Source organism: Peromyscus californicus, unplaced genomic scaffold (assembly GCF_007827085.1).
Source record: "Peromyscus californicus insignis strain IS unplaced genomic scaffold, ASM782708v3 Scaffold_23__1_contigs__length_62951481, whole genome shotgun sequence".
In the NCBI taxonomy this organism is placed as follows: Eukaryota; Metazoa; Chordata; class Mammalia; order Rodentia; family Cricetidae; genus Peromyscus; species Peromyscus californicus.
Genome location: NW_026294534.1, coordinates 37,494,279 through 37,520,328, shown reverse-complemented (window position 1 = coordinate 37,520,328; position 26,050 = coordinate 37,494,279). Strand labels below are relative to the sequence as shown.

The window sequence follows — 26,050 nt, the reverse complement described above, 5'->3', positions numbered from 1 at the left end:
GTACACAGCCTAAAGGTAGATACAGTCTTAGTCACATGACTTTGATATAGATGTGTGGTATATTTAACTCACGGGGACGGCAGACATTGGCTTTCACATTTCTAATCCACAGGTCTTCACTCAGCTTCTCTCCTCTGTATATGATGTACAGAATGCGCCTGTCCCCGTCTCCCTGTATCATGAGACCCCACCGGGTACAAGGTAATGCTAGGATGCCTTCAAGGACAAATTGGTCATTGCTCTGTTATCTTAAATGGGAAAATTCCCATAAGCCAGAGAAGGAGGAAAATACCATCCTCATGGTTCATACTCCAGATCCCACCAAAAACCCAAAGGAACAGCTGTTTTTTTCCTGTGAGTAGGCATCCTGAGGGTCCTGGAGCACGCAGTGCCCCATTTCCTTCAACTCTTTTCTTCCCAAGCAAATCTCTAATCATGCCAACCAGGTTCCCAACTCCAGTATGAGAATCACGATCTTCATCCCAGTTCCTGCATGCAGAGGTCCCAAGCTGCTTGGAATCTCTGGAAGAACAGGAGTGACTTTTGATCTCAATAGCAAGCCCCACTAGCCCCCACCTGTGATAATGCTAATGTTTAGGCAGAGCCATAGATAACCTCAATGCAGGCTGCTTGGACTGGTCTACTCTACCCCTAACCCCTGGGGAAAGTAGAGTTGCTGGGTCTAGAAGTCCTAATGAGCTTCAGTGTCCAGGTTGTTGAATAGATCAGGGGGATGGGGCACTCCAAGAAAAGGGCACTCTGTGTCCCTCCCCACCACACCCTGCCCTGTTTCCACATTCTTTAACTGTATTAGCTAACTGGCGAATATAAGTAAAGTATATTCCTGAGTTCTGTGAGCCACGCTACCAAATTATCGACCCTGAGAAGGAAGTGGTGGGTGTCTCAACTGAACACAAAGAAGGTACCACACCTACCTACCTACATCTTTGATACGCACCTTCTTTTCCAAAGGCAACTCTCTCATGTTACTTCACAGTAAAATCCGCTTCCCCTCTGACTCAGACAACCCATTTCTGACCACAGTCTCTCATATTTGAGTCTTACCGTTTCACTACTCCTACCAAGGACTGGTAGTTGAGTTAGATATGAGGTACCCGTGGAGCATTATGGCTGTTTCTTGGTAGCTGTGTCTCCCGGTGTTCAAATGGAATGCTCCTTGGTGGCTTAACACCTTTTAACTGCAGTTGGCTTCTCCCCAACATAGGGGAAACTGAGTACCAGGAAAAACTTAACCCAAATGCCACACATCCATAAGGTCTGCATCCTCAAGAAACCTCAATTTCCTTATCATTTTCTTCGTGAGTTTGTCTCTCCTTTTTAAGAGGATCATGGAAAGAGTTATCCAAGAAAAGAGATCTGGTTCACTACGGCTTGGGAAGGGAAAATTAGTCATCTTACTCCTATGAATATGCCACCCATCTCACAAACATTCATGCAACATGTCTTAAAAATCCATAACACAAGCCGGGCTGTGGTGGCGCACACCTTTAATCCCAGCGCTCGGGAGGCAGAGCCAGGCGGATCTCTGTGACTTCAAGGCCAGCCTGGGCTACCAAGTGAGTCCCAGGAAAGGCTCCAAAGCTACACAAAGAAATCGTCTAAAAAAACCAAAACAAAACAAAATCCATAACACATGCTAGACACGGCGATGCATGCCTCTAACTCCAGCACTTGGGTGATACCTGCCAGTCTGGCAGAGGATACTTGAGTTTACATTCCTCCTTTTAGGATGGGAGAAATTAAGCTCTTTTTCTGGATTTAAGGCACATGTGCTCTTTCTTGTTCCTGGTCTCTTCATATACTTGGTCCATTTTCCTACCGGGTTGATGGTTTTATCTTGTGTATGTGTAGGCCAGTGCTTAACCTCAGGTGCCATTCCTCAACTACTCAGCACATTGGCCTGGAGCTTGCTAAGAAGAGTAGGCCGGCTGGCCGGTGTGCCTCAGGAGTTCAACTATCTTCACCACTGCTAGAATACAAACAAGTGTGCATCACCACACTTGCTTTTCAACATGCATTCTGGAGATCAAACTCAGGTTCTTGCGTTTCTATCCAATTAGCTACTTCCAGCGCCATAGCCCCACTTTCCTTTGTAATATCTGAGACCTTTTTATATAGCAAGGAAATTAAAATAGGCTAGCTTTTTCTTAGAACATTATAGAGAGCTAAAGATTTTTTAAAAAAAGATTTATTTAGGACAACCAGTGCTCTTAACCACTGAGCCATCTCTCCAGCCCCTAGCCACAGGTTAAAGAGGCTGAATAAAAAATATTCATGCCACTCTACTCCTTGGGAATAAGTTCCTTGATCCAGTTTTGTTCTTGATTTTATAGCAGCTGTGATTATGTAAACACTGGAAGAGATAAACCCCTCCTTTCCTATATTCTTTTTCAGGGTTTAAATCATATCCATCCCCTCAGGTCTTGTCACTTGCCAACACCTCAAAATATTAGATTAGGGCCCTGCTGAATCTCCTAAATTAAGCTCTGGGTTAAAACTATTTTAACTTTCACTTAGTTATCACAACACCAAAAGTATCGATAACAAAAAAACTCAAATACACTGATAATTTTAAATCTGAATTTATGTTTTGAAATAAAGTCAACAAACTCTTATAAAATTGATACATGGGAACACACTTTAAGATACCATCACATGCTACATTTACTTAGAGTTTACAGATCCAGTCTAAACAATAATCTACCCATCATAAATGTGAGTTCCTTCCTTCCTTTGAGCAAAAAGGAAGCTTATGTGAAATGCTGGATATATCCGGCTAGCCAGCAATGGCTCAGCACCTTCATGAATGAGGAAAAGCCTGGAGCACAGCCTCTCTGATACAGCTGGACTCCATTCTGCAGCTTCCCATGTGGGCTGCAGGGTCTGTGACTAGATGTCTCCCAAGTCCTGTGTGCCATGGTCCTTTCATTTCTGGTGACGATCCATACGTCACCATTGGTTTCCTTTTATTGTAAACTTCAACAGAAAACTCAGCATGCTTACAGACTCTGCACATGGAGTTCAGGGATCTTTCTCGAGACTCTCACCACTTTGGGAAAGCCCTTTCTCAGAAGTTTCTGATCTGGCTCACTTTCTCACCGTGGCGACTTGGACCTTGGGGACATCATTCCCACAAATGAGCACTCGTGAGTGAGCCCAGCTGGTATTCCTTTCTGAAGCTGTGCCTGTGGCTGGCTGGCTCTGCCACGTCTCTGCTCTGGCTAAAACCATATTTCTCCAATTACAGTAGATTCATTCCTCCTCACCTTAGATTCTGTTTTATAGCTGGTATTTTAATACTTTCCTGCAGAATTTCTTTATTTCATTCTAATAATCAACAATTGGAGGCTGTTCCATAACCGTCCTCTAGATATTTTGCTGGTCTGTAAAACTAACCTGATTTGTATAAGAAGAAGTAAGAAACAAATGCTGGTAGCCTTAGCACCTTGCCATCATGTCCACTACTGATGTATGATAGCCTTCAGAGTCAACCAAATTCACTCACGTTTTCCTCTCACATAAATACTCGATTTTTTTTCAACAATAAAACATGATTTTTTTTTTTTAAATAACAAATACATGCTCAGGACACATCACAAAACCAGCAGCTATAATGAATGCTACTGGTGGTCCAATGCTTCATTTCCATACATCACTTCCAAAATAAAGGTTCAAGCCTTTGACTCTGCCTACGGATTCAAGTTCCAAGATGTATCATTTGACACCATTATGTCTATAGTTTAACAAAAACTAGAATGACATTCTTAGTGTGAATAGGGAGTATAAAATCATGTTTAATTTCTTCATAATTACTTTAAAATTCATAGTATCAGCAAATCTTACTAATTATAAAAAAAGGGTAAATTTGTAATTTCCTCTATTATGATAGTACCATCATTGACATTTATTTGTTCCTAATTCAATTCCACTTCAACTACCTGACGTTGAACTTGAGGTAGCTGCACTGTGGTTGCATTGCTAGGGCAAGTGGTACGGTTCAAAGTACCATCTGGAACATCAGATTTTATTTAAACGCCTGAAACCATTTCCCCATTTGGCATTCAAAACAAAACGAAGAGAAATAAACCCCCAATCGTTTCCTTAGTGGTAAAAGTACAGTTCTTTTGTGAGCATAGACACAATACACGGAATCTGCTTCTTCGCATGGAAAGTGGCGTCAAGGGAGAAGGACTCGAATTCTGTTGCTACCTTCCGGTTAACGCGAGTAAGAATGTGCATAAACTCAAGCTTGTGGGCATACAGTTTCAGCATGGCACAAAGTGACTGGATGAACCAGGACCCATCCTTTGAATTTCTCCAGGAGTAGTAACCTACAAGGCAAAACACAAAGCACCACAGCCGCCATTACTTCATGCCATCATTTTAGCAGATCTTACACATGTTTACAGGATCACAACAAAAATGCTGTAGAATATTATTTTAAGGTGTGTTGCTTTTGCTTATATTGTGTTTGTTTAGCTCTGTGAAGAGCCAGAAAACAAACAACAACATCCTGGCATTCCAACGTGGGCCCTTATTTCCACACAGGGCTTAAGAAAGCCGAGTCAAAGACAAACAAATGAACGAAAAGATGAGGCTCCTTAAGAGTTTCATCCGGACAGTTTCTGCAAGTCACTGAGCCCTTGAACAACTAGTACATTAAGTAGGAACAAAAAATTAAGTAAAAATTCCCACCACAGTGCAAGCATTGGCATTCTAGAGCTCAAGCAAGGTTGAATGCAGTTCCTGGTCAGACAAACCTCAACCACCCGGCTGCGAGTTTCACGCTTGGCTTTCACGACTGGAGAAGCAGGCCAAGCCAGGCGAAAGCTGCATGTAGAGGATCCAGGTGTACCTTAGCAGTCTAAAGTTTGCTAGTATGGTCCAAAAAAGACTAGAGATACGCAGTTAAAGAGGTCCAGACAGAAAAACTACTAAACAGGCTACAGTGTGTTTAACAAATGTGTGTAGGCTTAAGAAAAGGAAAAGGGTATAGTCATAGAAAAAAGTTTATAAAATAAAGTATTTAAAGAGTAAAAGAAAATAAACACATAAGATGGGAAATACACGGGAAGTCTGGATCCTGTATGTTATTGTGTTGATTTTGCATTTTTTGATTGTTGAAAAGCAAAGGACAGCTTGGAATTGAAAGAAGGACTGTTGAAATAAATCATCCTATGCACTTTAGGAATGCCTTAACTTTTAAAAAAGTCAAAAAATATATTTGTCAAATAGAAATCAAAAAATGCTTTAAGAGTTTTGTTTCCACAGGAGATGAGAGGCTGTGGATTGTGGATTCTTTCAGGGTTAATATGGATCAGGTTGGATCAGGTTTGATCAGGTGAGACCTCCTGAATCTTGACAGGTGATATCTATCAGCAAAGGTTACTGCTGGTCTTCCCAGGACTTGGCCATTATCTGAAGTTTTCTCTCTGGGACCCTAAAGATACTTCATCCACAGACAGCAGGAAGCAGTTTAGAGAAAACTATGCCCACATTTCCAAGAGTTAGGGGGTGTGGATGGTCTTTGGTTATTTGATGGTTATGGATGTTTGTTATCATTTAGGGGAATATAGAATCAAATAAATTTAAAGTTTATTTTGTTACACTGTATATGTTTCTACTCTTGTTTAAAGGATTTTTGTATATTGATAAAAATTTAAGGTTATTTTTATTACAACATATTGTATATATGTTTATATTCTTGTTTAAGGTATTATACCTATGCATTTAAAAATGCAGGGTAATATTCCAGTTTTTGAAAGCTGTTATTATAAACTATATAGGCTAATCAGGAAACACAGGTTAGTGTTTGAAACATAGATTGTTATTTATAACAATCAAAATTGTAGATATGGCCGGGAGGTGGTGGCACATGCCTTTAATCCCAGCACTCGGGAGGCAGAGCCAGGCGGATCTCTGTGAGTACGAGGCCAACCTGGGCTACAGAGTGAGTTCCAGGAAAGGCGCAAAGCTACACAGAGAAACCCTGTCTCGAAAAACCAAAAAGAAAAAAAAAAAAACCCCAAAAAATTGTAGACATGTTAGGTATGCTTTCTAGATCATATAGTGATATATTTTAGACAGATAGATGGTCTTCAAACCTTTCAAAGACCTACAGAATGTGGCATTTAAAATGTTTTGTTAACTTAGAGCTTTTCGTGACAATGATACACATCTGCTCCTGGCAGCACCAATTTACTTCAGAGAAGATGATGAGCATTGAAGAAACTCTTTATAAAGTTTTCTTTCATTGTGGCAAGACTAGCCACTGGACAAAGAAACTGCTCTTGCCTTTGACTGCTGACAATGTGCTGTGCAGACTAGACATGCAGGACATATAGGAAAAAGACTGCTGAACTTTGCCAAAACAAGGCAGGACAGTCCTTCAAAATTCCTGCTTCACAAAAGAGTCTGCCAGGGGGCTGGAGAGATGGCTCAGAGGTTAAGAGCACTGGCTGCTCTCCCGGAAGTCCTGAGTTCAATTCCCAGCACCCACATGGTGGTTCATGACCATTTACAATGAGATCTGGTGCCCTTTTATAGTATTCAGACAGAACACTGTGTACATAGTAAATAAATAAATCTTAAAAAAAAAAAAAAAAGGAAGAGTCTGTCAGATATTCTGCAGAACACAGAGGAAAGTGACAAATTTTGCCAAAACAAAGTAGGACAGTCCAAAATTCCTGCTTCATAGAAAAGTCTGCCAGATGCTTGGGCCTGTAGGCTGAAGATAGATGCCCCAAGGTTGCAGAGGAACTTTAGGTGACTGTTCAGACAGCCAAATGTCTCTGTTATTAGATAACATTACATCCTTCTGGGTCTTTGATGGAGTTGAAGACTAGTTAGTTATAGTTGCAGTTTTCCTTAGTTATGATAGAAAGCAAATTAGGTGCAAAATTTTGGATTCACTAGATAGGACAGACAATGCATTATTCTGAATATGCTAACCACAAATGGACAGAATATTGTGAATGTAAACCTTACTGGATACATTGTTATTGTATATAGTCTTACTATGTTTACCTTAAAACCCTTTCACTTTTATTTTTAAGGTATGCTACTTTTGTTTATGTTGCATTTGTTTAACTCTGTGAAGCTGTGTTACTGTGCCTGTCTAAAACACTTGATGGTCTAATAAAGAAATGAATGGCCAATAGAGAGGCGGGAGAAAGGATAGGCAGGGCTGGCAGGCAGAGAGACTATATAGAAGGAGAAATCCTGGGTAAAAGAATAAGAGGAGCCAGAGAGAAAGGAAGACTTCAGGGGCCAGCCACCTAGCCACCCACCAATCCATGGAGTAAGAGTAAGATTTAAAGAAGTAAGAGAATGGGAAAAGCCCAGAGGAAAAAGACAGATAGAATAATTTAAGATACCCAGTGGATAAAAGAAACAAGATTGAGTATATTTTGTTTATTTGTTTTAATAGATTTATTTGTTTACTTACTTGTGTGTATGGTTGTGCATGTGCCATAATGCACATGGAACTCAGAAGACAATTTGTGGGAGTCAGTTTTCTCCTCTACAATGACACACACATATATACATATAGGTCCACACCCACACACTTAATACCCCCCTCCCCCCCGTGTGTGTGTGTGTGTGTGTGTGTGTGTGTGTGTGTGTGTGCCCCCATAGGCTCATGTTTGAATACTTGGTCCCTAGTCAGTGGAACTATTTGGGGAGGATTAGAAGGTGTGGCCTTGATGGAGGAGGTATGTCAGGTGGGCTTTGAGGTTTCAGAAACCCATGCCATTCCCAGTTAGTTCTCTCTGCCGTGTGCTATATATATGCTTACAGATGTGCACCACACCTGCTTATCGACTGCCATGCCCCACCTCCCCTTTCTCTCCATGATAGCTATGGACTCTAACCCTCTGTAACAATGGACTCCAAATTAAGCATTTTCTTTTGTAAGTTGCCTTGGCCATCATGTTCTGTCATGGCAACAGAAAAATAAGACAACATGTTAGTTATTTTAAGGGTGTAAAAATCTTTGTGAGGTCATATAAAAATCTTAGTAGCCTTTAAAACATAGTCCTTACTGCTCAACTCTAACGCTAGTCATGTCATTCATCTACAGTCCACACAGAACATTCCTTTGAAGCATTCTTACCAGGTGCCGTGGAGTAAGCATAGAGGAAGTCGGCTTCCACGGGTATCTTCTGGCATGCCATGTCATCGTCAGTTCCGCTGTCTGTCTCAATGCCACAGTCCAGCTCCGTACCCCGGCAGGCCTGTGTGGTAGAAAACAAACTTTTCTTTTAAAAAACACACAACTTACATCTAAAAACTGTAAGAGCGGTGTAGAAATTTGTTAAGTCTTCCTGATATAAGAGCAACATTGAAATGGACTCCATTATTTTCCAAGTGGTGGTTTAAATAAATAGAGCTATAGTGGTCCCGGAGCCCCAGAACAAAAGGTAAATACTAATAAGTACGTTAATTTCTTCTCAAGCGGGCATGGAGCTGCTCGGCGGCGCACTACCTGGATGATGAAGAGTTTGGGCTTTCCAGTCAGGCTTCGGCAGTAGTCACCTCTGAAGTAACTAGTTAGCTTTTTCAGGTCGATGGGTCCATTTGTTCCATAAATGACTCCTTCATCGCCGTGGCTTAGAATCACACAAACAAAACTGCTCCTTTTGCTGTGGTCCTCTTTAGAAACTGGGAAGGCGTTCAGAAATAACGTGAGACAAAACAAAGACACAGACACACTTTGCAAGTTTCATTTGAAACGTTAGGACACTGTATGAGAATATAACAAAGAATCTGCCATTGTTTGATTTGTATCCAGTTTTCTAACTGGACCAAGACAGCTTTGAATTCACGATCTTCCCTCCTGCCTTAGCTTCCTGACTTCTGGGGTTACTGATTTACACCATGCCCAAAAGAGGAAGAAATCGAGAATAGAATTATAAGATTATCCAAATCTAACAGAGGCAGAGCATGTTTGGAATCATTTCCGGGGGTTACATGACTGAAAAAAAAAATTCTTTTAAACTTTTTCTAAAATATATAAATAAGTAGCCGGGTATGGTGGCACATACCTTTAATCCCAGAACTTGGGAGGCAGAGGCATACTTTTATGCCTCTAATCATCATATATGGTCTAATTATAGCTAGACCATAAAGTAAAATTGCCCAGTGAAAGTCATTCTTCTTTAATGTAGTATTTTTATTAATTCTTTGAGAACTCTATACAAGTGATTCGATCATATTTATCCCCATACATACACACCCAACTTTTCCTGGATCCTTCCTCCCAACTTCCCAACTTTATGTTTTATTTTGTTAAGTATCACAGGGTCCAATTTGTGCTGGCCACATGCTACTGGAGCATGGCCAACCTACCAGGGACTATACCCTTAAAGAAAATGGGCTTGCCCTCCTCCAGCGGCCACCAACTGTCAAGAGCGCCCCAGCCTAGAGGTGGAGCCTCGTGAGTCCCTCTCCCTTTCATGTCAGAATGCTGACTGCCTTGACCCTGAGTGGGCAGCCCCAACTGCTCTGAGTTCCTGAGTGTAGACTTCCTGTCATGTCTCCCTCTGGTCCTCCCCAGACGCTGGCTCTTAAACTCTTTCTGCCCCATCTTCTGCCAAGGTCCCCGAGCCGTGTGTGTGTGTGTGTGTGTGTGTGTGTGTGTGTGTGTGTGTGTGTGTGTGTGTGTGTGTGTAGGGTTGAGGTATGGATGTGCCATTTCTGGCTGAGTTCTGCAGACACTTCATCTCTGTCCTTTGTCCAGTTGTTAGATGCTTCCTTTAACTCTTTTAGTTAGTTCCTTCTTACCCTTATCCATCAATCCCACAATTTCTTCACAAGTAAGATCATTCTTATTCCGGACTTCATATTTCAGGCCCATGAATGTCTCTCTGAGTTTGGCCGCATCGACATCGGTACCAGACCGAGGGGTCATTCCTTGGGACAGAAAGAACTTCTCTTAATTGCGATGTAAAAGAATAACTGCTTTGAGATTAAATGAGCTATTCAGCAATTAACACAACCAATGAACTCTTCCTTTTAAATGTTAAGAAAAGTCTACTTATTTTGATGATAGCCACAGAGTCTGCAATCTGTTAGCACACAAGACACTTCATTGTATTTGCTGCTGCAAGCTGTCGTGGCGGGGACATCCTGCACAGCAGCTTCAACAGCAAAAACAAGAGGGGACTTCAGATGCCTGGCAATAGGGGTTTGCCTGATAAATTGTGATTTGTTTATATGATGAAGCACTATGTCACCACCTGATTCACTCACTCATTCATTCATTGGCAAAGTCTCATGCTGTAGCCCAACCTGGTCTTGAGCTCATAATAATCCTCCCAAGTGCTGGGGTTATAGGCACAGGCCGCCAAACTCAGTTCATGATGAATATTTTCTAAGACCATGGAGAAATGGTCACTGATCTTTTTAAAAATCACTAATTTATTTCATGTAACATGATAATATCCATTCAATAAACTGTAGAAAGATAGAAAAAAAGTATGTGATCTTAGTTTTGTTTATATGATTTACCTCACAGACACTATATTTGATTCTAGGTTCAATCAGTTTTAAGACAGTATTACTTACACATCTTTTTTTTTTTTTTCTTTCTTTTTTTGGTTTTTCAAGACAGGGTTTCTCTGTGTAGTTTTGGTGCCTGTCCTGGATCTTGCTCTGTAGACCAGGCTGGCCTTGAACTCACAGAGCTCTGCCTGGCTCTGCCTCCCCAGTGCTGGGATTAAAGGCGCGTGCTACCACTGCCCAGCTCTCTTGCACATCTTTTTTTTGGGGGAAAATCCACAAATATTATCGGCTTAGTATTGCTAATCAGGTATTCTGCTCCGTGGGTAATATTCGGTCATTCCAACCATCACAAGATGCTTATTACTAGCTCGTTTGTTCATGTGAGAGATGCAGAACACAAATGAGCTAAACACCTGCCCTTCATACATGCATGGTTAGCAGGAGAGATGCTTGGTTTTAAAAGAAGGAAGGAAGGAAGCAAACTTGTTCAACTGATAAAGTTGGGGACCTTTCAGCTGGCTCAGGGACATCTGCTGCCAAGCCTGATAACATGAATTTGATCCCTGGTGTCCATCCACATGGTGCAAGAAGAGGACTGAGGGAAGAAGGGAAGGAGAACCTCTTATTGGCATCAAGGAGGGTACCAATGAGGACTACATACCATCAAGGAGGTACCAATGAGGACTACATACCATCAAGGAGGTACCAATGAGGACTACATATCATCAAGGAGGTACCAATGAAGACTACAGACCACCAAAGAGGTACTAATGAGGACTACAGACCATCAAGGAGGTACCAATGAGGACTACAGACCATCAAGGAGGTACCAATGAGGACTACATACCATCAAGGAGGTACCAATGAGGACTACATATCATCAAGGAGGTACCAATGAGGACTACATATCATCAAGGAGGTACCAATGAGGACTGTAGATCATCAAGGAGGTACCAATGAGGACTACATATCATCAAGGAGGTACCAATGAAGACTACAGACCATCAAGGAGGTACTAATGAGGACTACAGACCATCAAGGAGGTACTAATGAGGACTACAGATCAAGGAGGTACCAATGAGGACTACAGACCATCAAGGAGGTACTAATGAGGACTGTAGATCATCAAGGAGGTACCAATGAGGACTACAGACCATCAAGGAGGTACCAATGAGGACTACAGACCATCAAGGAGGTACCAATGAGGACTGTAGATCATCAAGGAGGTACCAATGAGGACTACAGATCATCAAGGAGGTACTAATGAGGACTACAGACCATCAAGGAGGTACTAATGAGGACTGTAGATCATCAAGGAGGTACCAATGAGGACTACAGACCATCAAGGAGGTACTAATGAGGACTACAGACCATCAAGGAGGTACCAATGACACTACAGACCATCAAGGAGGTACCAATGAGGACTGTAGATCATCAAGGAGGTACTAATGAGGACTGTAGATCATCAAGGAGGTACTAATGAGGACTGTAGATCATCAAGGAGGTACCAATGAGGACTACAGACCATCAAGGAGGTACCAATGAAGACTAAAGATCATCAGTACAGCTCAGCCACACATACTGGACGCTAACTGCTAGAAGTAAAGATGCTGAGGTAAGGTTTGGTTTTGTTGGTTTTTGTTGCTGAGACAGGGTCCCATTAGCCCAGGCTGGCATCTTTCTACTTCTTCCTCCCAAGTGACAGTGATGGAATTACAGGAATGTACCATGACCCAGGGTTTATGTGGAACTGTGGATAGAACTATGTCTCAAGCACTCTACTGACCCCCATTTTCTTGTCCTTTTCCCCTCCTTTTCTTCCTCTTTAATTTTATTTTTTCTCGTTTTCTCAATTAGTTCTTTGAGAATTTCATACAGTATATTTTCGTCATATTCACCCCTGTGCCCCCAGCTCCTTCTAGGACCATGACCCCTCCCTTCCCACCCAACTTTGTGTCCTCTTTTTAAAAAAAGACATCAATGGCTGGGCGGTGGAAGTGCACGCCTTTAATCCCAGCACTCGGGAGGCAGAGGCAGGCGGATCTTTGTGAGTTCGAGACCAGCCTGGTCTACAGAGCGAGATCCAGGAAAGGCAGAAAGCTACACAGAGAAACCCTGTCTCAAAAAAACCCAAAAACAACAACAAAAAAACCCAAAAAACAAACAAAAACAAAACAACAACAACAAAAAAGTTTTTAAAAAAAGGAATTATCCTAATCCCAGCACTCGGGAGGCAGAGACAGACGGATCTCTGTGAGCTCGAGGCCAGCCTGGTCTACAGCGTGAGTTCCAGGACAGGCACTAAAACTACAGAGACACTCTTGTCTCAAAACACCAAAACAAAACAAATACCATCAAGTCCACTTCCTGCTGCCCACATACCCTTGGATATGCAGCCTTCCATTGGAGGGTGGGAGATCTATGGCACAACCCGACAACTACTCACAGGATTAGTAGAAAACACCATTCCTTTTCCTGTGCATGCATTCTTGGGCTGGGATAAAGGCCTCAATTAAATAATAGTTGTAAACACAGAAGCAGACTGTGCCTGAAGCCAGGCACACAGACTTGCAAATGGGAAATGTGGCACAGGGTGGGGATAACTCAGCAACCTCAAGCCTGAGGTAAGAGGCCTGAATTTGTATCCTAGAACTAAGGAATGACCTTAGGGTCACGCCCACTTGCGTGAGGCTGTAAGTTAAGGGCCCCTGCAAAGGATGCTAGAGACACTTTCTCAGCTGCCCCAGGGCAGAGGACCTCAGGTGCCAGTCATTCATCTTCATCCCTGCTGGCTTGTTGCTTATGAAACCTTTTCTTCTCCCATCACTGTGCAGGGCTCACCCTTATCTTTTTTCCCAGGGTACTCTTGAGGAGTGAGGGATAAGAGATTTAAATAGATACAGAGGGGAGAGAGAGACAGATAGAAACATAGGATAGCCTCGGGAGGGCCTGGGTCCTAATCCACTGGCCCCTTCTGTCTTTTCTAAAGGGCTTTTTAAAGGAATGCCAAGGAGTGGGGCAAAAGACCTCCCCCTAGCATAGCCAAGTGCAGACCCTTCCAAACACCTGGTAACCATGCACACAGTCAATCCATCCCCTTATGCAGCCTGCTGGGTAAAGCAAGCTCAGATCTCACTAGGAAACCTCTGTGGGCTCCCACACATCACTCAGCCTCTCAAGGTATTGGCTTTGTTGGGTAGCAGCAGAATCCAACCGTTCACAGTCACAGGAGAGGCAGAGATTCTGAACATGGACGAAGAGTTCATATTGCATGTGGGACCTGTAAGGTTCCAGCGCATCTCCACTTTTGTGGGTTTTTTTTTTTTTTCTGTATCAGTTTACTGACTCATAACACACTGATATTGCTTTTCATGTTATATCCAGTAGAAATGGCATACATATTTGAAATGTTTAAAAAAAATTTTGTTAGATACGTACCAGTGCTTTTATGAAAGTTCTTATTATTAATTATTACGCACACCCCCATTTCAGGGTAATCCATCTTATAACTATTGTCCAGATATATTCCTGAGTCCATTGATTTGCTTCCATGGATGGTCTTTCTGCATGGAAATCAAGCGACAGTTAGTTAGCCTGGGGTAGGTGGAGAATGTGCCTTAACAACAAATAAAAAGAAATAAGTACTCACACTTCAAAATTATTAATGGATTTGGAATCCACTGAGGTTTCGTTGTTCTCCATGGTCACTTTTCTTAACTAGAATATAGAAAAAAAAGAGATGTTACCCATAACAAATCATTCTAGAGCCAGAGCAGTATATTAGCAATGCTATGCTTATTTCTCTTGGAGTTCTTGTTTTGTCTCCATTGCTATTGGCAGATGTGTGGACCATGATCCTTTGCAATGGCACCACAGTGTAGGCCCCTTATCCTTGCTTGCTCTTCCTTAACTGTGAATTATATATCAAGAACAGAGTGGGTAGTAGCTCCGTCTTTCTTTTTCTCTTTCCTCCCTTTCATGTGCCCCTGCCTATAAAACAGATAACACCTTCTTTCCCTGGTCACCCAACGAAATCAGTTATTTACTGGAACTCGGCTTCTAGCTCAATACAACTAAAACAAAACCCAAACACTAATCGTATATTAAGGTCACATAACACGATGTCACAAAGGTGAGGGCCCCAGGGACTTCCAAACCTCCAGAGTCTCCCACTCAGAAACTTGACTTCTAATACTAAGTGACTATGTCCACAAATACAGGACGTGTGCCCCTCTCCTCACCTGCTGTGCTAAGGAAGCCAGCTCCTTTTCTTCTAGAATTCTCTAGAAGGAAAGACACTGCCATGGGAGTATGCCTCCCCAAATAAAGAAGACAGACAAACAGAAATAAAACATAAACAAGTGCTAAAAATCCTGAATGAATCTTCAGACTCTAGAAGGCCAATATCTAGGTCAAATATTTCAATCAAAATACAACTTTGAACCTCAGTCCTATGCTAAAATCAGAACTACCAGGACAGCTTCACGGAAGTCCCCAAAGCTAAGATTCTACTATCTGCCCCGCCCCACCCCGCCCCTTGGGGTGCCTTTGGGAACAGTGGAGAAAGAATACAGAGAAGAGGAAGTGACCCCTTCAGTTTAACCACAGAAGAGGATAGTGCTTCGTTCGTCTTCAAAAGCCAGTGGTTTGCATTCCTTTGCTTTCTACAATTTTTTATTCTGGTAGGCTTTCTAGAAAACCACAGGAGGACGTGAGCAAAAGTGGGGTGTACCATGCTTTTATTCAGCAGGCAAATATGTAGAGAGCATACACTTTTTTGTGCCAGGTCTACCTTCAAGAAACTTGAATTCGGGCTGGAGAGATGGCCCAGCGGTTAAGAGCACTGGCTGCTCTTCCAGAGGTCCTGAGTTCAATTCCCAGCAACCACATGGTGGCTCACAACCATCTGTAATGAGATCTGATGCCCTCTTCTGGCCTGCAGGGATACATGCAGGCAGAACACTATACATATTAAATAAATACATTTTTTTGAAAAGAAAAGAAACTTGAATTCTAGAAAGAAAGAATTGAGATAGAAACTAAGGTTTCAGCTACTGTCGGGGCCATGAGAAAAATGAAAAAGGAGAAAGAACTGGGAGAATAGGCTACTTTAGCTGGGTGGTCAGGGAGTCGTCTCTGAGATCGGAATGATACAGAGGGAGGCTGCCCCTGCCCCGGGGGTGGTAAACATCAGCTAGATCCAAGGCCTGGGAACAATTTGCTCTACTCAAGGTACAGTAAGACCAGTTGGACTAGTGCTGGGGCAGGGAGATAGGAAGGGCAAGATCACACAAGGTCTTAGGACCAATAACGAGGCGAGAACATTGCAATAGCTAAAGCCGAAGAGGACTGCACACTCTGCCTGCTAGAGCACAGGGCCCAGGGAGACGCCTTCTGGAATAGTCCAGGGAGATGACGGAGGCCCGAACTGGAGCCGAACAGTTGATAGATCCAGACAGTTAAGTCTGGGCATCCTGTGATTTAGAAGTTGATTAGAGGAAGTGGAGTCAGCAGAAGAGCCGAGAGCAAAGTAAACTGGGTGGATGTGGTGTGCCAGCACTCCCAGAAGCCTTTCGGGGACGCTCGCTCACCTTTTCCAACCTTGCCAGAAGGCCTATTTCAATGAGGGCAGAAGGCCACTACGGAACATGTCATGGCCACCGTGGGGGCTGCAAGGACAAGCAAATCCAAGCCAAATAAATGACTAGATACCATTTCAGTGGGATGTCGGGTGTTACCCAGAGGACTCCCTAGATTATTGGATTCCCCAGGGCATAGTCTTTTGCATAACTCACTGCTGGCTAGGGCCACTTTCCAACTTCGTAGGAAATTAAGCCATAAAAAGTAGCAGCTACATAGTGATTCTTTTCCATAGCAAAACATAAATTTGTCTTGTATTGACACAATGTATTTATACTTGATAGAAAGACCAATCCTTCTAAATTATAGTTATTGCCTTATAGAAAGTAACTAGTTTCATAACCACCAGTAAAATGTTCTCGCCCCAGCCAGCTCTTTACATTTGCTTGTTCTTCCAATTTTTTGAACTGGACTTAACATCTTATTGGTTCCACTCATTAGCTAGCAGGTGAATAAAATTCTGGACATGGGCTTATTTTCTGTTTGAGCGGCCAGGATTTAACTTTTTTAAAATTGTACTTTAAAGGAACCGATGGTTGTCCTGGGTTGAGAAAAGCAACCGTATAAGCACCTCATCCCGGGTTAGTAGCAAAAAGTTCTTTCCTGCTTGGCTGTGAACAGGAGAGAAATGAACAGTAGCTGGATGGGAGGGGGGACAGAGGATGCCTCTTGGTTAAGCCATACTTCCTAGGTCAGTGAGAATGGCATAGTGGGAAACGGGAAATTAATAATTCAAGAAGAGCAGAGGAACACTGGGGTGTCTGAAGGGATGCGATGAGATGTCCAGCATACACATGAAATTTACCTCAGGTAAGAACAGGGCAAGCACATCCACAGGAAAGAAAATGAAAGCAAAATAGTGTATTGATCTGTTTGGCAGGTGCTGGGGATTGACCCAGGGCCTCAGGCACAAGTCAGTTCTCTATCACTGAGTCACAGCTCCAGTACAAGGTATCCGGAGGTAACAGAGAAGCCCGGGAAAACGATAAGAGAAGGACTTGGTACTTCTCACAAGATGGCGCCCACTCCCTTTATATTTAGAAGATAAACTGTGAGTCAAGAAACTCCAAATGTCTTTAGTTTCTTGTGGACGTACCTCTACATTTTACCACGTAATACCAAAACGAGATCAGACACAAAGCTGGCAAGTATGTGGAAGAGGCATTTTCATACATACTGGGTGGGACATAAACTGATAAGACCTCCTGGGAATATTTTGGGGGTTTCTCCCCATTTGCTCATAAAAACTGAAGTCTGATGTAGTAAACTGACTCTACTAAGAGTGTGTCTACAAATGCCCTGCGGGATGGATGAAGTAAGGAAAGAGAAGACTATGCATTAGTCATAAAAACTGAGAGTGTTAGCAGGGCGGTGGTGACACACACTTTTAGTGCCAGCACTCGGGAGGCAGAGGCAGGTGGATCTCTGTGAGTTCAAGGCCAGCCTGGGCTACAGATAGTTCCAGGACAGCCAGAGCTTCACAGAGAAACCCTGTCTCGAAAAAAACCAAAAAGACAAACAAAAATAAATCCCTGAGTGTAAGTACAGAGAAGTAAGTGTTATAGTAAACCCATACAAGTTACTGTGGCTAACTCCCTTTACAGTTTTCTTGAAGTCCATATCAACAACACAAATGCCAGCATTATAAGGCTAAGTGAAAAAAAATTAAAGAAACCCAGCATGATCTCTGTTTACATTTTACCATATTTATGTCTGACAACTTACTTACTTTGTAATACTCTTCGATATCTTCTAACTTTTTCTTAACACATTTCAATGTTAGAAAACAGTATCAAATATTATTTTATAAAATAAGGTCAACCATAGCAGGCCATGTCACCAGGATTATGCTAGGCAGTTTCAATCCCCAACCCTATCTCAAGAGCAAAGAAAAAAAATGGTGGGGCCCGGTGGCACACACGTATAAGCTCAAAACGCTGGAGTCCAAGGCTGGAGGACTGCCGAGTTTGAGGTTAGTCTGATTCACCTAGCAAGCTCTAAGCCGGGCTGCACAATCTCATAAAACCAAAAGAGTGAAAAAATAAGCATGCTCTCCTACTGAGAAAACAGTCACTCCTCTTTGCCTTTTTACCAGGTTTGGGTCTTTTGGTTTCTTATGGACAACAAACGTGTTAGGTACTAAGAATTCTCAAATTTCCAAGAACTAGAAATATCACACAGATCAACTTGTCTCTAGTTATGCCTCTTCGAAGTGGGCAGACCACAAGCTAAAATACTCAGCAATGTGTGGTTGAGAAACAAGGGGCAGTTCATTTGATTAACTAGAGAATAGTACAGCACCACTAAGAGTCTAGACAGAAGATAGATAAATGAACAAATGGTTTAATACACATTTGGGCTCAGGAGAACATAATCTTTCCAGTGGTCAACCAATGGGAAATGTGTAGTTAAAAAAAAAACCCCAAAAAACAAAAAGAAAGTAAGAAAAAACAACACAGGGGGACTCAACAGGGATAGAACGATGTCAAAGAAGCGTGAGAAAAGATGCTCACGTCGCGCATCAGGAAGACATGGCGGACTGTAACACATCATCGCTAACTCAAAGCAGCAGCTTTGAAAACGCTGACCGTGCCATTTCCACTGTACAACCTTCTGGAAAAGATGAAAACGTGGCGAGCCTAAGCAGATCATGGCGGCACAGGGTTATGGGGGAGGAGGAGGAGATCACGGAGGGTGTTTGAAGCCAGCGAAACCTGTCCCTGCTGTGCCACAGAAGTGGATACAAGTTGTTGTCATACGCTTACCCCAGTTGAAAGCAGACAGTGCCAAGAGTGAACCTTACTGTGACCTGTAAGACTCTGGGGGACAGTGATGTCAACCAGGCTCATCAGTTCTAACAAATGTACTACTCTGGTGGGGGAATGTTAATAATGAGGAGTCTGTGTGGACCAGACAGATATGGGGTACCTCTTAATTGCTCTAAACATGAAAGCAAACCCCTTTTGCTTTTATTAGAAACTAAGATTAGACAACTTCTGAATTTGAGTTTTTGCCAGTGTCCCCATGGTCCCCAAATTAGCCCTCTGCATGAGCTTGCCCCCTACAGAATTCAGTGTAAGCTTGAGAACCCTAAGTGTTCACTGGTTCCCGCCAACTATCACGGTCCTAACGGTCTCTTTCCAAGAACTACGAATAGTACAGTCACTCAGACTGGAAAACTGAGTTTTAATAACCTTTCGTCTCATGCCAACTGTGGGATAAAACTATTCCCTGCTTTGACTGGCACACCCAAATACAAGCTTCACAGTAACCAGCTTCCAGAACTTTGTAACATTTGCTTCCTGGCCCCGGCCAAGGTAAGACTTCAGCTGCATTTAAAAATTAATCTAGTGTGTGTTTTGGGGCATGGGAGTATAGGTCAGAGGTCAACAAACCTCAGGAGCTGTTTCTGGTTCTCTTGTGTACACCATGTGGATGCTGGCGAACAAACTCAGGTAGTTAGGCTTGGTAGAAAAAAAATCTTGTTGCACGGATCCTAAATAGACTTTTAATAAAAAACTGGAGCCAGATATCAGGGTGAAAGCTGAAAGGTCAGAGAAGCAGAGCAGCCACAGCCACCACCTCTCACCTGACCAACTCCTCAGCCTGAGTGAGAGAGTTGCTGTCTCCTCCTGCGTTACATTCCTTTCCCTGCTCAGCCATATCACTTCCTGTCTCAACCTTCCTAGTGCTGGGATTAAAGGTGTGTGCCACCACTGCCTGACCTCTATGGCTAACTCTGTGGCTGGCTCTGTCCTCTGATCTTCAGGCAAGCTTTATTTCCTAGATTACAAGCAATATATCACCACAGAACCTTACTTGATGAGCCATCTTGCTGGCCCCCCGATGTTAGAATTTAACTAAGTATTAGGCGACTTTTAAGTAGTCATTTCCTATTCATATACCCTATTATGGAAAATTAGAAAAAACTCAGACAGATGAGTCTTAATGTAGAGAACTATAAACACTTGGCATTAGCCATAAAACAATTGAATTTATTTTACTAAAGTAGTTAGTGGATGAAAGAAAAAAATCTTTTAGAACAGATGCTAAAATATTATCTTCCTATTTGATAAGAATTTCTCAATACCATAACATATAGTGTATTTCAATCTTAGCACTTGAACACTGTAGACTGTCTCTGTTATCAGCTCATCTTGATATACTGCTACATTTCTCATACAAAATCAAAATCCTTCTAGCATGAGACATGTGTACATTCACACTATTTGTCATCATCTGCTTCTTCCACGTGAGGTACCAAATCCACCCTCTTGGGAGGGAGCTTAGCATTACCTCATCTCCATTAGCTAATACCCAGCTGGATACAAATTATTCTAGGGATGGTGATCTCATCTTTGAAGGATTAAAAAAAAAAATATCTCTTCAGGGATGTATAGACGGTCCCTGATGATGGCAGGAACTTAGGTTATTAAAGTAGAGAACATAAACGGTGTTTCACAACAATCCATTCTGGCTCAGCAGACAACTCACCACGACTGTTTCTGACTTGCTGAAGATCCCTGGTTAGTTTAGATCAAATGATTTTAAAAGTTCAGAAAACATTTAACAGTCACCAAGAAGCTATAGGTCAATGCCTTTGGCCTCATGACATTCTGGAATTTAGGGCTTCGATTGACTTCTCTAGTTCCCAGATCCCCTGATCACTGAAGCAACATCAACCATCTGTTCAAAAGTTTGGAAATGATGGCATGTGTTTGCTGTCACTAATCTGAAACAGAGATTTAAATACCCCAAGCTGTGCTTGCCTTAAAGAAGCAAGAGATTGGAACTTGTTTCTATTACACGGGTGTTTGACAGTTTCCCCTTGCAACCGTGGAGGACACAGAACAAGTAATCTTTGGAATTAAGGCAGAGGAACAGAAGTTATTTCTAAAATCAAAAACTAGACAGTGAGGTATAACGTATCAATAACAACTTGAAACAAGACAAATAAATACCCATTACAAAATAGGTAAATGAAAGATTGCTTATGGTAGGGATTTGGAATGAGATGTTACATTAGTACAAACCACTTTTAGAGGTAGATGTGTGTGTTATATACATGAGTGTGAGGGTGTGTTTGCCTACACCTGAGCACAGGGAGGCCAGAGGCAGACTTTTGGTATTTTCCTCTATTGCCTACCACCTTATTTTTTTGAGACAAAACTCTCTCACTGAATCTGGAGCTCTCTATTTTGGCTAGACTAAGGCAGTGGGTCCTGGGCTCTGCCTATCTTTGGTAGGATTACAGCCAGAGTTCACCACCTTCAGTTTTCACGTGGGTGCTAGGGATCTGAACTCGGGTACCCATGACTGCATAACAAGCACTTGACATTCTGAACCACCTCCCCAGACTCAGTTTGGGGTGTCTTTCATCGAAGAAATTTGTCCCCTATCATCGGGCTGTTCCAGTGGCTGACCTACGAAGACCTCATGAGCCCAGGCATCAAATCTGGTCTCTGTTTTCTAAATCTCATAATGACACAAAAGAATCAACACTCCTCATTTCTGATACGAATGTTCAAAATTAGGAGTAAAGACTTAACAAGCAAGCATTCCTCTTACTTCCAGTTCACACATGCTAGATCGGGCAGTGCGCAAGTATTTTCAACTGGGCTTCCCAATAACACCGACGCATAATGGTTCCACTTTAGATCTGAATTAAATGGAACTTAGAAAGTCAATCACTTTTTAAGTGACAGAGTCACAGCTCCAGCTCCAGGTAGCAAACTCAACTGTATAGTCTCTGGACCGCTCAACACCATATAGGAGTGACAGAACTACAGTTAATTTCAAGGGAACAAAAACCCATAAGCCGAAGTGCTCCAATTAAGTGAGATTTAAAACATGTACAACATGACAGAAACTGGTTAAAAACTGAAATCAAATATACCGTTGTTCCTCAGCACTCCTGGATGACTGGTTCTAGAACCTGCCTCAAATAGCAAATCCAAATCCTTTGTATAAAATGGTGCATTTTTTTTTTTACAGATAAGCTAAGCATCCCTACTACTATTCATTACTAATGATACCTAATACAACATAACATTTTTATGCAGTGTTGATCAGTGGATGACTAAAAAGTCTGTACATTTCAATACAGATTCAGTGTCTAGTCTCTGAAATCCTACCTGTGGGTGGGTAAATGCAAGAGGTCAACTATAGTGTACTTATTGCAATGAAGAAAATAGGGATAATGATTATGATGTTTCTCATGCCACTGGGTAATTTATTTATAAATGTAAAATATCTAGTTAAGCATTCAGTCATTCAATGAAAGTCATCAGAATGTTTTCTATAGGTCTACCTACCTTCCTGTCAATAGGAAGGGGAAGCCACCGTAGCAGTGTGGCTTCCGGGAAGCCCACCTGTATCTGTGCAGAACAATTTGAGAAAGGTCGGGATTGTATTGACTGCCTTTCAGTGAGGACACAGCCTCACAAGCGCTGGGACTTTCACATTAAGTCAACGAAACAGAAAGAGCACCCATTTCACAATAGTCTGGTTAGGAAAAGATTTCATCTGTAGTACACCAGTGGCTTTTTGTTTTGTTTTTCAAATCTGTCCCACCTGGTCTCAGTTCCTTTGGGGACACATTGAACTGACTGATGCCATTGAGCCTGATAAAGCCAATCTTTTAATGTTTAGAATAGAATGAAAGTGAAAAGATGAAAGCTGGGAAGGGGAAAAAATTACAGAGAACAGTTCAGTTGTACTTAGGGACAAATACATGATCTTGTTTTCTTGTTTCTGGTATGGGCCACACAACAGGGGAAGCAGACTGGTATGCTGAACCTACCTGACCTTGTGCTACAAGTCGAAAAGAATGAGCACTTACTATCTGCAAAGTCTCATCCACTCCCAAATGAAACCCTCAGACCACAATTTTTGGAGGGACAAAAGAAAACAGCAAAGCCCTTGCAGACCTTAAGACCCCATATGCTCCTTTTTTTTTTTTTTTTTTTTGTTTTTTGTTTTTTGTTTTTCGAGACAGGGTTTCTCTGTGTAGCTTTGGTGCCTTTCCTGGAACTCACTCTGTAGCCCAGGCTGGCCTGGAACTCACAGAGATCCGCCTGCCTCTGCCTGAGTTCTGGGATTAAAGGTATGCACCACCACCACCCAGCTTGAAAGCATTCTTGTTGAAATAAATAAAATACAGAATAGAAGGTTCTGAATGTCTTTTATAAGTGTCTGTATAAATTACAGATAACTATATAATTTACTGACTATCAACTATATGCAAAAGCTGCACTGGACCTTGAGTGTCTGAAGTAGCAGAAGAGGCAGACCCTTTTACAGAGCTTTTATCCATGTTCACTGGTATTTAAAAACGGCAGCAGGGTAGATAGATGCTAGCCCATGTTCAGTTCTCGTTAGATAATTTTATTGTACTTTTAGCAGAATGAAGAAGCTCTACAGGGAACATTGAAGGTAAGGACAAAAAGGCCCAAACAAAAACTATTATGTAGAACCTCACACTCAACAAAACATTGTACATACATTATTTCATCTGATCTTTACAGCAACCCTATGGATTGTATAGATTATGCCTGATTTATGAATGAGCTGGTAAGCGCCTTGGGACCTGGCTTCGGATGGTCAGACACAGAGAGGAAAGTTTCCTCTTCAATGCTTTTTTTTAAAATTTGTTAAATGAATATATAACAGTACTTAAGGGTGTAAGAATTTCCACATCTTTCTTTAAAAGCCCCGTCACTGGTGTAGAACTTAAAGTATTATCTAACTCAAAGACCAGAACTAATGCAAGGTCTTAGAAGAAAATAAGGACTGTGTTGTAACTTTAGAAAGGGCGTGATGAAGTGGGTGTGTTGTTAGGTTCGAAAGGGAAACAGAGTGGCACAGTAACTGCTTATATCAGATAAAGATATAGGGTTCTTTTTTTTTTTTTTTTTTTTTTTTTTTTTTTTTTTTTTTTTTTTGGTTTTTCGAGACAGGGTTTCTCTGTGTAGCTTTGCGCCTTTCCTGGAACTCACTTGGTAGTCCAGGCTGGCCTCGAACTCACAGAGATCCGCCTGGCTCTGCCTCCCGAGTGCTGGGATTAAAGGCGTGCGCCACCACCGCCCGGCTGATATAGGGTTCTTAAGACGGCAGGAGGCAAGACCTTTCTTCAGAATGACAAAAGCAATCTGATCTAATTAGGTGCAGTATTTCACTTGTTACTCTGTAACAAGCAGGTCCATTGCTACATTTCAATAAACTGTCCACTCACTAAAACAGTCTTACTTTCCAATGTACTCTGCTGGACAGCAAATCAAAGCCAAAGCTTAAACACTGGGTTGTGGGAGGGGATGATTCAAGCTCTTGCCATGGCCACCAGAACACATTGAAAGTGGCTTCCCAGTGGCTGGCCAAACACCCAGCTTAGCAAGATCTCCTTCTGCTGTTCTGCACACTCATAGTGTTACCAGCCTCCACATTTCAATGAATCGTTTTTACTGGAATCAAACAAATGGATGAGCATTCTCTTGTCCAAAACACCAGTAAGGAGGGCACCATGCTAAACAGTGGTGTTTGCTCACAATTTTGTTGGGAAACAAGCAAAAGTAGAGGCTATGACACATCTGCTTTCAGGAAATGCCTGATGCAAAGGAAGAAACGGGAAGGTTTACCCTTGAATTGTTTACTAAGAACAGAAACCTAAGGAGGAGTTCCTATTCATAAGCAAATGTGTTGGGAAAAGACTTATCAGCAGAAGGGCCAGGGCTCCTTGACTAACAGCCTAACAGCGGAAGGAGTGGGGTCCGTGAGAGGTGCCTGAAAAGGACGTTTCCTGGGTGACTCAACTGAGAAAGGGGCAAAGACCCAGCTGCTCAAGCCGGGCTTCAGAGTAGATCACTAATAAGTGACAATAAATGAGCATGACCCAAGGGATGTCAACGCAGCTCCTACAGTGACTGACCAACAAAGGAATGAGCTGGGGTATTCACGAAAGGCTTCGGGATGAGACACAGAGTTGGGAAGCAATGCTTAAAATCAGCTCTCTGCAAGAACCAAAATCACACAGTGAACTCGAGAAAACCAGAGGTAGAGACTAAACACTCGTGCAGTAGGAGGCTATGTCTTTTAGAGCTAGCCTCAAGGTCAGCATCAGGTTGGTCTCGAGGCCCCAGGGCAGAATTTCCCTTATCCATCCTTTGCTCCCGGGTCCACGCCTCGGCCTAGGGCTCTAGGAGCCCGCCACCTCCCGCCATCTCCCGCCACCCGGCCTCTAAGCTCACCCGCCTCCGAGCTCACCCCCTTCCTGCCCAGTTCCCGCCCCAGAAGCTCTGTGCTCGGGGCGATCTACCGATCCGGGGCTCCGCCTTTTGCTCCTCGGCGCGGCGCGTGCGCCAGGCTCGGGGGTCTGAGTCCAGCCTCGCTTCACCCGGGCTCAGGGACACTGGCTCGGCCTCCCGGGTCTGGGCTCCCAGCTCGGGATCGCGCCCCCTGCGGGGTTTCCAGCTTCTCTGCCTTTGGTGCATGCCTAAGCAAGCCAGGAGGCAACACAAAGGGATCCTCCACCCAGATCGCCTGTTTTCCCCACCTCCTCGAAGCAGCTGTACAACGGGCAGGCTGAGGACGCCGGCTCCCGGCGGCGGCGCAGGCCCGGGAAGGGGTGAGGGCCCCCAGCACTTACCGAGCCGCTCCAAGATCCACGACGCAGGACACCCGGCTTCGATCTCACCAGCTCCTGCACGGCAACCGCAGCTACCCCCGCTGCCCTAGCCCCGCCCACGCCACGCCCCGCCCACGGCCCGCCCCGGCCCCTCCCCCAAACCCCCGCCTCGTGCGCGCCGGTCCAGACTTGTTTTCTCAGCCGGGGTCGGTGCTCCGCCCCCTGGAGCTGGGCCGCCGCAGCGGGGGCTTCCGCAGGCCCCGC

The 26,050-nt window shown here is 43.1% G+C and overlaps 1 protein-coding gene across 2 annotated transcripts; it reads right to left on the bottom strand.

Annotated features, from left to right (window-relative positions):
* Positions 1 to 2,587: 2,587 nt before the first annotated feature.
* Positions 2,588 to 25,906, bottom strand: Casp3 (caspase 3). Of its 2 annotated transcripts, none has more exons than XM_052752245.1 (7): positions 25,808 to 25,906; positions 14,177 to 14,244; positions 13,966 to 14,090; positions 9,808 to 9,936; positions 8,510 to 8,685; positions 8,138 to 8,258; positions 2,588 to 4,352 (listed from the first exon to the last, which is right to left on the bottom strand). In XM_052752245.1, the coding sequence occupies exons 2-7, from the start codon at positions 14,227 to 14,229 to the stop codon at positions 4,123 to 4,125; spliced, it is 834 nt and encodes a 277-aa protein (XP_052608205.1). In that variant the 5' UTR covers positions 14,230 to 14,244; positions 25,808 to 25,906; the 3' UTR covers positions 2,588 to 4,122. The 2 variants fall into 2 exon arrangements, with proteins under 2 accessions (XP_052608205.1, XP_052608206.1); XM_052752246.1 differs by lacking the exon at positions 25,808 to 25,906 and adding an exon at positions 25,426 to 25,449.
* Positions 25,907 to 26,050: the final 144 nt, after the last annotated feature.